Source organism: Bidens hawaiensis, unplaced genomic scaffold (assembly GCF_021521415.1).
Source record: "Bidens hawaiensis isolate Kalapana, Puna unplaced genomic scaffold, B.hawaiensis_p1.1 tig00013292_1, whole genome shotgun sequence".
In the NCBI taxonomy this organism is placed as follows: domain Eukaryota; kingdom Viridiplantae; phylum Streptophyta; class Magnoliopsida; order Asterales; family Asteraceae; genus Bidens; species Bidens hawaiensis.
In genome coordinates, this window is record NW_027492123.1 from 401,710 (window position 1) to 418,545 (window position 16,836).

A 16,836-nucleotide genomic window follows, 5' to 3' on the forward strand; every position below is an offset into this window, starting at 1 on the left:
ATTTAGCATTAAACGAAGAATGAACACAAATTTGTCTGATCTGACGCTCCTTCGCGCGACGCTGAGAAAATCCTTCGCACGGCGCTAAGAACTACGCTCCTTCGCGCGGCGCTAAGGACTCGTTTTTACCAAACTTTGATGTTTTTGCAGTTTTAGTCCCTGAAGTTCTAGAAATGCATTTTTAAGCCATTTTAAGCTATTTTATGAGTTTCTAAGGACTATTTGGTGCAAATAAAAGTTATAAAATTATAAACTAAATTAAAAACATTTAATTACGAATAAATGCATAATTTTATTGATAAGAAAAATCCTAATACATTCCCGAATCGCGTAAACAAATACGAATACGAAAACGAAAAATACGAGATGTTACATTGCAGATTTTCGTATGCTTTGAAGAGAAAGTGAAGATCATCTAGAAAGGGCATCATGCTACTTAATAAAAAAAGGTAAAGTGTTTTGGATTATTTACTTTAGTTATTTGTTTTAGAAGTGATTTGTACTTGGTTGAATGAAGTGTACTTGATTTGGAAATTTAATAAATAATTTAGATATTGCCATATTAATTTTGCTTGATAGTGTAGTGTCTGTGTCAGTTGTGAACCAACGATTCGCACCCCGGGATTCCGTAGTAGGTTGGGGCATCACACTCCAACCTTCTTTACAAACAAATATTAAACGTATAAAGTTGAGATAAACTTCTTTATATATGTATTTTAAATATATGGTTTCTAGATAGTTGGATACATAGAACAAAATGGATTTATCACGTTTGCACATACTTTTACCATTCAATAATTCAAAGTCGTGACTATGTTTTTATTTCTTTCACATACCTTTTTTTTGTAAAACTTAAACTTCATTGCACACTATTTTGCACATCCTGCTAATCTTGTTCTATAAGTGCTTATAATATTTAGACATTCTATTTTTATGATAAAGATTGTTTATAATCGGTTAGTTATATTTTGCCAAAAATCGATGTAAACCTGATGGGTTTTGGTCGGGTATACCTGACTTTTTTCTTTTTTTTTTTGTCAAAACCCGATAGGAAATCCGAAGGGTTTAGGACGAGCTATGATGATTGGGTATGGGTTTGGGAATACCTAAACCCGACCCATTGCCATCCCTATGATTCGCTTATACCAAACCAACTCGATGATTTTCTTCGATATGTGTTTTATGAAACTATTTAATGTATTAATTGCGCATTTATTTCAAGTTTATACGTTTTTAACATATAACTTTGTATCATAATAACTTTTCGGTCAAGTTTATTATCAAGTAAAATTATATTGTTTAGTTTATTGTTAATGTTTCAACATGTTTTTAGTCATTATTATACCTTAAATAATATCTGTGTATTAGTGTCTTCAACCCTTCAACCTTCGCATATACTTTTAGGGTACGCAACCCCTTCACCTTTCAACCATACAACCATACATTCTTTGCCATACAATCATATATACTCTCACCCTTTCTATATCATTCAATTTGCATTCATAAACATTCATATAGCATACACTTACCACTTAAGGTATTAACTAAGCACATAAGAGTATGCACACAGTCCTGAAAAACATAACAGAGATAGGTGCTAGAAACTCACCTGAATCCTGTTTCTCTCTGAGTTAATTGTAACACTTCTCTTCAGCTGGGCACGGCTAACCATTTAACAAGTTACAGGAGTCACTTAACTAGTCCTGATTAAATCATATTCTAGGTTAGTAATGCACCTAACGAACGGGGGTCCGGGCCAACGCCCCTGGTAGCGGGGTTTAGGGGGCTAGGGGCGGCAACACCTAGCAGGGTCCAAGAGGCAAAGCCCCAGGCTGGGGCCGAGCTGAGTTATACAAACCATTCTGATCGCGTGTGAAACCAATCGCATAGCATGGATGCAATCCAATCGCATCGCATGGAGGTAATCCAATCGCATCGCATGGAGAAATCCAATCGTAACGCATGGATTAAACGAATCGCATCGCATTACTGTGCGATGAGATTCTGCTTTATATGCGATTCGGATTGTCGTTTTCTTTGTTTTATCATTCTTTCAGCTATTTTCCTCCCTAACCATTCCTTATGACCCGTTTTACCATTTTAATGGGTTCTGGGTCATAACCACTTCATCTTTTCATCTATTTCACGGTCTGAACCTACTCGATTCATTTCAAATCTCACTCACCAACTTTTTCACTACAAAGTTTATGTTTTTCTTGCATAATCAGCCAGATTTGCTACCCTGCTGAGTTTCATGGCAAACCGACCTCAAACACTTGACCTTTTTTAATTAAAACATACTTGTTAGATCTGGTTTTGCCTCGGATTTGATTCAACACGTGATTTAGAGTTGTTTCTTGTTGTTTGATGATGCTTGAACACGCAATTTGCCCTCCTTTAGCTCGGATTTGGATCTAGATTTAAAGAAGAGTGTTTGTGTGTGTTTTTGAGTGTGTATGGAGGCAAGGTGGAAATGAGAGAGTTAGGTTTTTAGGAGGTTTAAGGGTGTTTATATACCCCAAGCCCATGGACCTTAAGGCCCATAACCATCCCCTAATCCATCTTTTATTTTTCTAAGCCCACACTCAAGTTATTATTATTCGACATAATTAAATAATAACACACAATTTATTAAATAATGGTGTTTTATTATTTATTCATAAAGTAGTAGGATGTTACAATGTGTGTCATGGTTGACCAATATATGACTATACCCAAAATTATAGATTAATTGTCTTCGTGTATACCGGCATTAAACAATAATATGACAAAATATGTGTAAAGAGAGAGTAAATGCATATTTTAAGTTTGATTTTTTTAATGTTTTATTGATAAATTAATACATATTAAAATACATGTTACGTAAAAGAACATGTTTTCAGCACTTACTCAGCTTGTAGATCGCAAATCTACCATGTTTGTGTCACACACGGCTCCATGGTCCTAGGCGTGTGACCATTGTTGGTACCTATTTTGAAAATATATCAAAGTACGTGTTGTGGTAGTGGAAGTCTTTTTTTGATTTAAAATATTCATTTATAGAAAACTCGAGAATTAACACTCGATATTGTCTTACAAAACATTAAAGGTAACAAACTTTAACTTACATCTTTTTCATATTAAAAGAAACTAATCTATCAATGCGTTTAACAGCTATATCATCCATCTTCTACTACATCTTTCTACTGAGTACCTGTAAAACAGTTTTATAAAATACATCAGCGATAATTGCTGGTGAACACGTTGACACTAAATAATTAATATAAACCTTTAGCTTCACTCGTAACAACTCAACGGCCCTATAGGCCGGCGCACCAAATATATCACATAGTCAGACCCTAACGACCCTATAAACCAGCCCAATGAGTAGGGACATGATACTAAGCGTGGCGGGGTATGCCTACCCTCTGACCACATGCGTATGGATCCAGACACACGTATATCTAGCCTAAGAGCCGGCGACTATTAAAGTTTTAGGGATCTATAATCCATGTGAACTTTTGACTCATTAAATTAGTATAAAAGAGTTGGACGTATTCACCTTTTGATTAGGTGTTCAGTTAGCAACTTCTCTGCATTTGATGAACGATTACTTCGGACTTATAGTTCGAGAATAATAGTTTAATAATTTATCTAGATTAAATGATCTAGTCTTGTTAAATAGCTTTAAACCGTGATTGAATATTTAATTGTTAAAATATTACTTTATACCTTTAGTCTATAAAATCGAACTTTTTAATATCGATGTTTCTTCCTGTATAATAAATCATCTAAATTCTACATTTCTTCCTATAGAAGAAATCATGTTTATAAAACTTATGTTTCTTGTGACATTCGTTACTTTTCAAACCCGAAGACCCGACCCATTTCAAATTTCTGGGTTTGTTTATAAATAAATATATATAAATATATGTATATCATTAATATATGTATATCATTAATAAAATTTGCACTTGTATTTGTTAAGCCGATCCGTTTTGACGTTTCAATGCATTCGTGTTCATCGTTTGTCGTTAATCTAATATTCACGATGATTTACGATTATTGTTCTTTTGTTTGTTATTCATTTTGTTCAACTAACGAAACTCCGAGAATTTAAAGTTTCTTTATTCAATTTCCAAAGTTTACGGATTTAATGCGAAAATATCCAAGTTCAAGGTTCGAAATGTAAATAATATTTATTTTCTGTTTTAAAGAAAATACCAAAGTTTAGGGACTAACTTGTAAATCTATATTAAATATTTTTAAAAGATCTTTGAAACTTGAGGGATAATTTGTGTAACTTAATAATAATAATAATAATAATAACTCCACCCAACCCGTCACCCTCCCCTACCCGGTTTTCTGGCTGGCTAAGCCGCCGGCGACCGCGAAAAGATTTGGGCAACCATAAAGCATCTTTATAGCGTGCGTTTTGACTCAATTAAAACCCATAAATTGATTAGACTATAAAGACAAGCAATGACCACCAATAACAACGACCTGTAATGAGGTATTAAAACTGATTTTCGGCCGGCGAAAGGTATAAAATTCAATTAACGCTCATTTAATCCCAAACGCAAACCTTCGTCTAGACTCGCTCGTAACTTTAATCTTCACTAATATACTCTCTAAATCCGCGAAATTGATCTACAAAGTTCGTTTTCCGGCGTCAGTGGTTCTTGAGATAGAAGATGGGTCTTGTATTTATATGTTTGTTTCTGGTATTCTCTCAACTGTTAAGCTAGACCAGATGGTTAGTAACTGTGTGTATGGATGTGAGGATCCGGGTTAGAACGTTTTTGTCTTTATTTTTGTTAAATCATTTTCTCTTTCTTTTTCTTCTTTATTAATATAAATCAAATAAAATCTTTTTAAATTACATAAAATTATTTTAAACTAAATAAAATCAATCATAAATTATATTTAGCATTATTAATCTAAAAACCAACTTTCGTCTTCATTTTCTTGAAACCCGATTATTATATTATATATTTTTCTTTTCATTAACTTTTTATACGCTAAAATAGTTGTTTCGAGATAAAATTTGACAGTTAAAATCCGGGCTTTGTAAATAATAATTCTCCTATTAAATAATAAATTATTAGTTGAACTAATATTTAAATAATATAAACGTTAATACTATAATTTATTTTCGTTAACTTTATAATACGCTAAGTTGATGATTTTCAAAGATAAAATTCCGATAAAATCCGTACTAAGTAATTCTCATATAATATTAGATTATTAATCAAACAATATTATAATAGATCGTTAAAGCTTAAAATAATATAAAATGCCATAAAATGCTAATAAAATATATTAAAATAATGCTTAATACTAAAACCAAATTGTTTAACTTTTACGATCCTGCTAGTTAGAATTTGTTTTGTTTTTTTATTTATAGTTCGTAAAGTTCGGTTGCTTTGGTTTCGTTATTGTGCTTTCAGCTTTTATTACACGTTTATCTTCGATGTCGAGGTGAGTTTCTCACACCGTCTTTTTACTCTTTTATTACTTTTGGGGGGTAGCATATGTCCCTTACAACTTTAAAGTATTTACGATATCATTTACAAACTACAATTCATTATATGGATTTATGTGTTACTTGATTACTTGCTCGAACATACTTGCACGTGATAGCCACGGCCATCCCTGAAAATCTTTAAGAATTCAAGGGCTCGGGGCAAATAAAAAAATAGGCCTTGAAAATAAAAACTTAATAGCTTGTATATAAAAGGTCAGTATTACAACGATATTTATGATAAAATTAAAAAAATAAAGTTATTGTAACAATGATCTAATTATAACTTGTACACTTAAACAAATCGTAAGTCTCTTCTAACGTTTTTTATTTTAAATGAAAAGTCATTTTGGTATGAAAATAAAAACATAATATTTTGTATATAAAAGGTCAATATAACAACGATAATTATGATAACAATTAACAAAAAAAAGTTATCGTAGCAATGATCTAATTAATAACTTGTATCCTTAAACAAATTGTGAGTCTTTTTTAATGTTTTTTGTTTTAACTGAAAAGTCATTTTGGTATTTAAATACAAAAAATAAAATAATATGATAAAAAAGAAAGACATCAACAAAATATAGAAAACTATGACCGGCTAAAAATGAGGGCATATTAAATTAACTAATAACAAGCCTTCATAATTAAGACCTCAAATTTTAGTGAGGCTTGTGCTTCCCAACAAATAAATTCAAAAAACGAAAAACGTCAGATGCAAGGATCGAATTTGAGTAGGCGATGTGAAACAAAAGCATCGAACCAGTTGAACCAAATTCAATTGATGAACCTATGGTGGTTTGTTTGTATATTATATAAAAGATACAAAAACTATTTATGGGCCCTAAAAATGATGGGCCTTGGATTGTTGCCCTCACTGCCTACCCTATGGGCCGGGCCTGGTGATTGCCTCAATATGTATGAAAATACTCCCCCCCCCCCTTTTGAACTCATGACCGTTTCTTTTTAGTGGAAAAGGGCCTCATTATCTGAGTACGTTGGTTGTCCCCAACTGGAAAGGACCTTGCTTGCGCGATTATCCGAGTACGTTAGTTGTTACCAACTGGAAAGGACTTTATTTGCTCGTTTAACACTTGTTCATGAATTGTATGATTTTTACGTAATTATATCAAACTGTGTGAACTCACCAACTATTTAGTTATTCGATATTATTTTATACATATGCTACAGGTACCGTCATTAGAGGAAGAAGTTCGATGAAGACACTAGACTTAGGTTATTAAAACAAATGGACAAAATGTTTAGTTGTATTTATATTTTCTTGTATTCTTTGTTTTCAAACTTGTGTATTTGATGTTGAAATTAATTAATGATAGTATTGTCACTTAATAGTGTCACATGTGTTTTGAGCAATTTGTACGTCACACTCGAACGTTTCCGCTAAGCCGGGGTGTTACATTCTTCCTTTAGAAGAAACATTATTTATTCAAAATGATTACTTTGATTGCTTTAAGATTTTTGATTCGTATGGCGTTTAGTGTAGCATGCTTTGGCCTAATAGGTTCGAATATTCTCATCAAGCTCTCCAAGAAAGTAAACAGGTCCCGCGATTGATTGAGATTTATAAGAATTACTTTCCTTAGACAAAAGACTCGACTATCGGTGTTGTCACCCTTCCAGTTACTACATGCCCGTCATGTTTTTCTCTTTAATTATTTATAAGTATCTTTTAAAAATTTAACGTTTCTTCCTTTAGAAGAAAATTAATTGACAATAACCTTTGTGTGTAAAACATTGTGTTTCTTAATAATAAAGAAACATTTATTTATTATTTTATTATTTTTTTTTTGTAAACCTTTATATATAAAAAGCTCAAATATATAGTTATAAACTTTCCAAGGTTTAGGCTATACACTCGACTAGGATCTAAGTTATAAGTTGAAATATCTTAAACATAACTCTTACCTTAAAATAGGTATAACGCTTAAGGACGAACGAGTAGTACTTTGACTACGCGTAGGATGTCGGGGTATGAAACGTCGAAACTCCGGAGTAGCGTCAGGACTCGGACTTGGTGGCACGAATTTTGAGAAAGCGAAGGTGGTTTGGTATTTTGGATGCCATAATGAGGAGCCCATGTTTACTATTTATAGTCATCCCCGGTCGGACCGTCAATCACCACCATGCGACATGTCACATGTGTCGTTATTGATAATGAGTCGTTTCATAAAGTTGACATGTGGCATTCATATTGATTAGTTACTAGCCACATGTCACTTTGTGAGGATATGAATTGTTATGTGTTAGCATGTGCCTTTTGTATTGCCACCATGTGACATATGTCATTTCATGGCGATGAGTCATGGAACACGTGTCGCTTCTATGTATCTTTAGCTAAATAACTAATTGGTCCCTCAATTTTTTAAATTGTCAAAATTGTTATGGAAACTATGACAATTGGTATAGAAACTTTCGGGGTGTTATAACTTGTAATAAATTACAACATGTGCTTTTTCATACGCCTTGATACATGATTCCCAAAAAATCTTACAAAATGATCTCGATAACTTCAGTAGTTATTCTTAAACAATTTTGCCTAACACTTTGAGATTCAATTAAAAAGGTTTGAAAATCATCTCTCTTATATGATCAAAGATTTAAAGTAAAATTAAAACATGATACTTTGTGTTCTTCTAAGTACTCTTTGTTAGCAAGGCTAGAATGAATTCAGTATAAATCATGAGTGAAAAACAACTTAGCAAAAGCATCATGTGATATATTCGACCAAATGCTACACGCTTGTAACTATTTTGTTGAGAGAATTTAATGCAAATTATATATTCAAACGACGATGTATATAAGATATTTAATACTTTCAAAGAACACTTATTGAAGAAAATCAACGAGCCAATTTCGTGTGAGTGAATCGGATGTGCGTATCAAACTGATTAAGCGTTGAAAACATGTTTTTCTATTTTCTTTACGCTCCACACATTGAATTTATATCAGTTCATCAATAAACGAATTATACATTAAAAAAACTTGCAATGTGCATTTACTCTCCCTTTACGCATATTTTGTCATATTATTATTTAGTACCGACATTTACATGGACAATTTTTTTTAAACTTACCTTTTATTTTGTATATTAATCAACCTTGATGCACCTTTTATATATACACATGTAAAACCGAATTACAAAATAGATACTGATAAAACTTCAATAACTAGCACAACACTCAAACAAAGATACAATAATGACTAGCATACAAACTTAAAGATTGATAACAAATTAAATAATAACTATAACCATAACCATGTTGTAAAAATCGTGCCTATGCACCAATTACTCAATAAATAATCCCCGGGTACTCCCCGTCTAAGGCCAAGTACTTGCAACTCTTAGCCGATTGAGTTGCCAGCTTACTGACTTGTGCAACCATTACTATAACAAATAATAAACTCGAAGGAAATTTTTTACAAAACAAATTTATATGTTGAAAACATATATACTCGAAATAATTGAGTAGTTGATACATTAAATATTTTCAAAGAACAATTACCGAAGAAAATCAGTGAGTTAGTTCGGTGTGAACAAATCAAATTTACGTGTCAAGTTAATTAAGTGTTGCAAATACGTTTTTCTATTTTATCCGCACAAGTATTGTAATTTAAATTAATTCATCAATAAAATTGTGGAAAAAAAAAGTTGCCTTTAATATCTCTTTAGACATGTTTCGTCACACTATTATTTAATTCCAGTAAATTTAGACATTTTAGAATATCGTACATGTTTAGAATATTTTGTATAGCGGTCTTTAGGAAAGGGTACTATTTATTTCATTTCTAAGAGAGTTTATCATAAATACAGGACGTGAAGAAGAATTAATAATGAGGAAGCTGAATCATATGTTAGGTGTTTGAAGGTGCACAAATTAGTTGGTTTAGATACTAAAAAATGCATATAATGTATAAATTACGCAGTTTATTGTTCAGATATTTATTCTCGATAACTTATTATGATCATTATTCTTATTATAAGAAAATATTCATTTATCAGAAGTCATAAAACATCCACATATATTTATAAGAGATATATATATCTACTAGATTTTATCCCCCGTATTACGAGGGTTGTTTTACATTATTCGTTTTTAATATATATATATATATATATATATATATATATATGAATTTTAATTTTATTTATTGTAAGAAAGTTAATAATTAATATACTTGAGATTTGCTTATAAAATGGTTTCAAAAATAAATGACATACTATAATCTGGTTTAAAAGCTATCTGAGTTTTGTGATACCCATAACCCTTTTATTTTCTTTATTATAAAATTGTTTCTTAATTATAAATAATATCTTTTTTTAAATAAAATAGGATATTAATTTTTAGTATATCCCTATTTTATAGGATTTTCATATCAAATATTTGATAAGATTAATTTTTAATATAATAAGATGTTATAACCTGTTTAAGAGCTATCTGAGTTTGGTGAGACCTTTACCCGTGAATTCGGGTCAAATGCGTGAGAAGCCTTCATATACAAATAAAACAATCTGAATTTTTTATTTTTTAATATTTATTTTTTGGAGAAAGTTAATAATATACTTAGGGTTTGATGACATGACCCGCTTATGTTTATACTATAAAATTGTTTATTAATTATAAATAATATTTTTTTCTTTTTAAATTAGATATTAAATTTTAGTATATCCCTATTTTATAGGATTTTCATATCAAATAATTTGTAAGATTAATTTTTAATTTAATTAGATGTTATAACCCGTTTAAGAGATATCTGGTTTTGGTAAGACCCATACCTATGAATTTGGGTTAAATCAATGAGAGACATCCATTTAAAAATTAAGCAATCTGGTGGCTTCCATAAAAGGGGGGAGCGACCACATCACGAACGTAGGATTTTAGAGGTTTCATTTATATATATTATAGATTTTTACTATAAAATTGTTTATTAATTACAAATAATATAATTTTCTTTTTAAATTGGATTTTAAATTTTAGTATATCCCTATTTTATAGGATTTTCATATCAAATAATTGGTAAGATTAATTTTTAATTTAATGAGATGTTATAACCCGTTAAAAAGCTATCTAGTTTTGGTAAGACCCATACCCATGAATTTGAGTTAAATTAATGAGAGGCCTCCATTTAAAAATCAAGCAATATGATGGCTTCCATAAAAGCGGGGAGAGACCACATCACGACATGTAGGATTTTAGGGTTTTCATTTATATATATTATTATATATAGATAGATACATAAGAAATTAAGATGAACATAAAGAAAAAATAGTTTACAAATACAGCGGGACATGGTAGAACAAACATCGTGTTAGCAACATACATGAATATTAACACTACAACAACAATGCTTGTGGTAAATTGTAATGGTCAATTTTCTTATATGTGTCGTTATCAAGAGTATATCACTCAATTTTTAGATACAAAAATAACACATAATTTGTTTACTAGTGTCATGTTACTCCAGACCCTAAACATAGGTCTACCATGTTTGTATAAAATTATACTATGTGATTTCCTTCATATGCTATGGTATATGATTTCCCTAAAACAAATGGTTTTAATAGTTATTCTTGAGAATTTTACCGAAAACTTTGAAAATCAGATATTCTATAAGGTCCAAGATTTAAAGTTAAAATAAAACAAGATGCTTTGTGTTATTCAAGACACTCTTTGTTAACGAGGCTAGAATGTATTAAATGTAAATCATGAGTGAAACAAAATCATCATTTTATATATTCTATCAACCGTTGCATACTCGAAATATATGTTGTTGAGAGCATTTAATGCAAATTATATGCTCAAACAACTTCACACTCGAAATAATGTGAAGAAAATTAGCGAGCCAATTCCTCATGATTGAATAAGATTTGCGAATCTAAATGATTAAGTGTTGAAAACATGTTTTTCTATTTTATTTATGCAACACACATTGAAGTTTATATCAATTTATCAATAAACGAAGTATACATTAAAAAAAACTTAAAATATGCATTTACTCTCCATTTACATATATTTTGTCAGATTATTATATAATACCAATTTATACATAGACAATAATCTACAATTCCACGTTTTTCATATAGGAACATTGGAGTTTAATAAACCTAAGTTTGGTCTAGTTGGGATTAATACCAACTCAAACGATAGTCCCAACTTTAAACATATTTTCTTCAACGACCTCTACCAGCTGAAAGTTCACTCAGATAGTTTTTGCCACATAAGCTAGCTGCGTCATCAAAACTTCGATTTTTTTTTGCCACATAAACAGTTCACATCAGCTAAACTAACTGGATTAACTTTCAGTTAATATGGAATCATTGAAGGAAAATATGTTTATAGTTGGAACCGGCTATAACATTTTATGAGTTTGGATTAATCTTGACCAATAGATTAAAGTTGAAATTATTAAAATCAAATTTTCGTTTTATATAGATTAACCATAAATCAAATGATAATTCAAAATATAAATAAACTCAACAGAAAAGTTATTACAATACTAAGTTATATAAGTTATTACAATACTAAGTTATATGTTCGAAAACATATAAACTTAAATTAAATGTGTAGTTAATACATGAAATATTTTCAAAGAATAATGACGGAAGAAAATCATCGAACCAATTCAGTGAGTGAACTAGGTTCCGTGTCAAGCTGATTTAGTGTTGAAAACAGTTTTTATTTTATTTTATTAATACAAGTATTGTAATTATAACAATTCAAAATAAACAAATTAAACATTGAAAAAAACTTAAAAGATATAATTACTCTCTCTTTACACGTGTTTTGTCATAATAGTAATAATAATAATATTATTATATTATTATTATTACCACCACCACCGATATATACACCCAAGCATTTATTTTAAATATAGTTCAAGCTTTCATAGCGATCAACCATAGTACATCTCCTCATATAAAGAGAAGCGTAACCGAATTAAATAATAATAATAATAATAATAATAAACTATATTAGTACTCAAACTAAAAATACTATTAATTAATAATTTAATGACTAACAAACAAACAAATATTTTGTGGATATAGTTATTTATGAAAAAAATCAAATACTTTACCTTCATTTATGTGAGCTTTTAGTTGTAAAACAACAAATATGGAGGTAGTTTAAAACTTTTAATAATTAAATAATAAACCAATACCAAACACCAGCCCCTTGTCTTACTTTCTTGACTGTGTAGTGTAGGTTCTCCTGCAAATCGTATCCCAATGACCCAAAAAGATCACGAAATATCTGTCCCCTGATTTCATCACCCCCTATTTTTACACTTTTCCTCAATTCCTATCCATTTCACACTCTTTCTCTTCTCTTCCTCTTTTGTCACATGTTCTATATATACCCCACATATCTCTGTCCTTTACTTGCCGTATCTTGTTTGTGTTTCAGTTGAAGATCATTAAACACACAGTGGTTGTGTGTTTGTGTTTCTTCCTAGATTTTGTTTTGTTTGTGTTTGTGTCATGGCTTCATTATCATCAAAAACGGTGGGTTTGAAAGAGGAAGAAGAGAAGCCACATGTGTTGGTTGTGGATGATAGTTTGATTGATCGTAAAATCATGGAGAAGCTTTTTACCAACTCTGCATGTAAAGGTATTGTTTTTTAATTGCTTGTTTAATTTTTTAATATGTACATGGGATCAGATCCAAGTCTTGTGCATTTAAATAATGTTTTTTTTGTTTTTAAATTGTATATACTAAAATTACACGTTACATTGCATTTGGTCTGTTTGTGTACTTAAAAAACTATAGTTTACATGTTCTGTTACTGGGATGTGGATTTACAAAGTGGAAGACTGCATTTTTTATTCGGTTTTTAGTCGAAAATTAAGAATATTTAAATATTATAAAAATAGTATTTCAACCGTCATAAATACATCCTTAATTTTACCACCAACTTTGGTCTTTTAATATAAAATTGATTTTATATGTAGAATTGCATAGTCATTTATTATATAAACAATTTTTAACAGCTAATTTTTTTAATCTCCATCTTTTGCCTCTTTTAAGGCTCGAACACAGGTTTTTGTTAGGTTACACCAACACTTTTATCACCACATCATAAGAGATGGGGCATATATAAACATTTTACTAATTTAAATTTCTAGATATATATTTTATGTGTACTAATTACATAAACTGTTTTTCTTTCTACTTATTTGGTCTATTGAGATAGACTTTATTTTTTATTATTCATTTTTCATTTTAAAAGTAAATTAAAAATAAATTAATTGCATTAAATACAAAATATTATAAAATTGATTAGCTTTTTATTGGATTTAAAAGATAAATATAAAAGTGAGAAATGGACAGGGAGTAGCTGTTTATTGGATCATCACCCAACTTCTGATCGTCCCACCCCATAAAACGTTCCTTCACATGTACCTCTCATGCAACCGCATTATTAGGCCCATATATGATACACTCACCTCATGTTTCTCACGTTCTTTTTGTGTTAACATGCCGATTTCATACATCAAATAAATTAATCACTTTAAATAGAAAACCGCAAGAAGTAAATAATGTTTTGTTAGAAGAGAGTAAAAACGTGATGTAGACAACGCTATATGTATATGTATTAAAGTTAAAGCAAAAGATAAAGATGCTTTTCACTTGAAATTGGTACATCAACTAATATTTATATGTTATTTGGTAAACTAATAGACGTGTCTTAATAAAATAACTAGACTTAGTAATCGTTTGCTTTTATTATTATTTTGGAATGACACTTTATCTATTATCAACGACCCACATAGGCCTAACCACGTGTTTTTATCCTTGCCATAACTATATAGTTCCTTTTAACTATTTGAACATAATTAAATAAAAAGAACTATTTTTGGGATGCAATTATTGTATCTTTGCAATCTTTTATTGTCAAGTGGAAAATCAAAAATATGTCAAGCCCATCACAATCACAAAATGCCCAATTATGTGTGGCAATTGTGACCCATAGCCTTAGATTAGATCCGGATCTATGTGGATTTTTAATATAAAGTTGACTATTCGCTTTGGCCTTCTTTTTTTTTCCTTCTAGAAGAAACCATTTAAACACGACTCGTTTTGCAATCGAACCTGTTATGATCATAATGATCATTATTTGACCTGACCCGGTCGTTTTGCCTGCTGCTATACCAATCTAGTTCAAATGACGATGTATTACTATACTTTTAAATTTAATTCTAGTACAATTCTAATGTTTAAAGTTGTCTGCAATCGATCATCTGTGTATTGCCACCTCTACTGTGTTATACTAACAAGTGCACACACTTGAACATTGTGAAAACATTTTGTGTTTGTGACAGTGACTACAGCTGAAAACGGGCAAAAGGCGTTGGAGCTTTTAGGTCAAGGGAAAGACAAAAATGCCAACCAAGTAAGTTATATGTTTTGTTATTTTACCATGAGAATGCATAAGGGAAAACTCACGGGCCCCACGGATAACTATGATTTTTTCACAACTTGTTAACTGAAATTTATGTTTTATTTTGGTGAAAGCAGGTCCCGAAGATTAACTTAGTTGTCACGGATTACTGTATGCCGGGAATGACAGGATATGAGCTACTCAAAAAGGTTAAGGTAATGTGATGCAATGTGGTCTCATTTACTTAAAAGTTAAAATCACAACATACTATGTTGTCTAATATTTTAATCCCAACTCATTTGCAACAGGAATCAAGTGACATTAAGGAGATCCCTGTGATTGTTGTCTCGTCTGAGAATGTCCCCACTCGAATTGAAAAGTAATCACTCGTCGAAAAACAAATGTAGTTTTATGAAATAAGTATTTAATAATGATCTCATTAATGCTTCTCTTTTGAACTATGTTGGTGTTTAGGTGTTTGAAAGAGGGAGCTCAAGAGTTCATCCTGAAACCGCTCAAACAGTCTGATGTTAAGAAGCTGAGGTGTCAAATGGAGTTTGCACAGCCAATGAAGGGAAGGCTTTGCATGGGGAGATAAGTGATCTTGATCAGGATGCTAATGTGTGTTATGAACACACCTATTGCTTTATTTATTTTAATCAGTTTCTAGCAGTATGTAATTGGAACATCTGATAGATTGCAATTTATGAACTCTATTTCAAGAAAAGTTTTGTTTGGTTTAAATTGCGTGTGAAGTGATATACCTGTTTCATAAGTGCTGATCACGTAAGTTGAAGAACAAACCTTCCAAGCATCATCACTTGGCAAGATCTATCTTGTCCTTCACAGTTTAGCTCTTTTTGGCTCATGAGAGCTGTTTTTGTACTCTTTGCACATCTGGAAACATCAGCATATAACCATATTAAAACATTTTTAAAACCAATTGTCATAAAATTTGAAATTACTGACTTACCCTTTTGAGGCATCATATTCTCCCACCTTCTGAGGCATCTCTACAGAGGAAGATCCGCCTTCTGAACGTAAAGGAGAGAGTGCTGCATTTGGACCCGGGGTCATTTCTGGAGTTTTAACGTTTGACTCCTCAGAATAACCTTGGTTGTTTTCAGACTCTAAGGTGTTGGTGGGCCCCATGTTTTCTGAAGATGAGTTATTTCTTTGATGAAGTGAGCTACTGATAGCTGGTACAGTTACTGATTTAGTCTCTCCGGTGCTAGCACACTCTTTTTCTTCCTTTAAAAAACTATCAGATGATTCACGCCTTCCACTTTTGACATTAATGCTTTTGTCTGAGAAAAGATTGCCACTGAAGGCATCATGTTCTGATGATTTCTCATCAGCATGAAACTTCGGGTTGAAATCAGAATCAAACGGGCTGAAAGGAGAGCCCGTTTTGGTTTCAGATGTGTACACTGAAGCATAACGCGGTTTTGAATTCTCAAGTTTGCATTGCTCTTCAAATAACCCATCTTCTCCCGGAGTTGAAAAATCTGGCATCTTGTTATGCATTCTTGAGTAGATGCCACTTTCCTTACGCCATAATTCCTCGGTAAATGCATTTTTTTTACTGAAATTATTTATAGGGCTTCTGAAATCAGCTTCACATGTTGTTAGTTTCTGTCTTTCGGTGAATTTAAACGGTGGGTTTTTGGTTTCTTCACGCCACACTACATTGAAAAATGTAGATGTTAGCAAGAAACACAATTACATATGTACATATATACATAATAAGATAATTGGTATACAGTAGCTTCAAATTTGTCACCTGAATGGGACAAGCATGAATCTTCGCTGTACAAAAGTAGGTATGAAAATTATGTTAAAAGATCATTCAAATGAAATAAGATGAAAAGCACTTGAAAATTTGAAAAATATTATATATTAAATATAAACCTTAAACAGTCCCTTGTGTCTTG

General features: G+C 31.1%; 1 protein-coding gene across 1 annotated transcript; it reads left to right on the top strand.

The window, feature by feature from the left end:
- Nucleotides 1–12,708: 12,708 nt before the first annotated feature.
- On the top strand, nt 12,709–15,590 carry LOC143543738 (two-component response regulator ARR17-like). Its single transcript, XM_077035994.1, has 5 exons — nt 12,709–13,131; nt 14,844–14,914; nt 15,040–15,117; nt 15,211–15,281; nt 15,377–15,590. The coding sequence occupies exons 1-5, from the start codon at nt 13,002–13,004 to the stop codon at nt 15,498–15,500; spliced, it is 474 nt and encodes a 157-aa protein (XP_076892109.1). The 5' UTR covers nt 12,709–13,001; the 3' UTR covers nt 15,501–15,590.
- The last annotated feature ends 1,246 nt before the right edge of the window (nt 15,591–16,836 follow it).

Excerpts from the sequence above, each read along its gene's own strand:
- LOC143543738 (XM_077035994.1), top strand. The coding sequence starts at position 13,002 with ATGGCTTCATTATCATCAAAAACGGTGGGTTTGAAAGAGGAAGAAGAG. Across the intron at positions 14,915-15,039 it reads AAGACAAAAATGCCAACCAA|GTCCCGAAGATTAACTTAGT; the intron begins GTAAGTTATATG and ends TGGTGAAAGCAG. Across the intron at positions 15,282-15,376 it reads GTCCCCACTCGAATTGAAAA|GTGTTTGAAAGAGGGAGCTC; the intron begins GTAATCACTCGT and ends GTTGGTGTTTAG.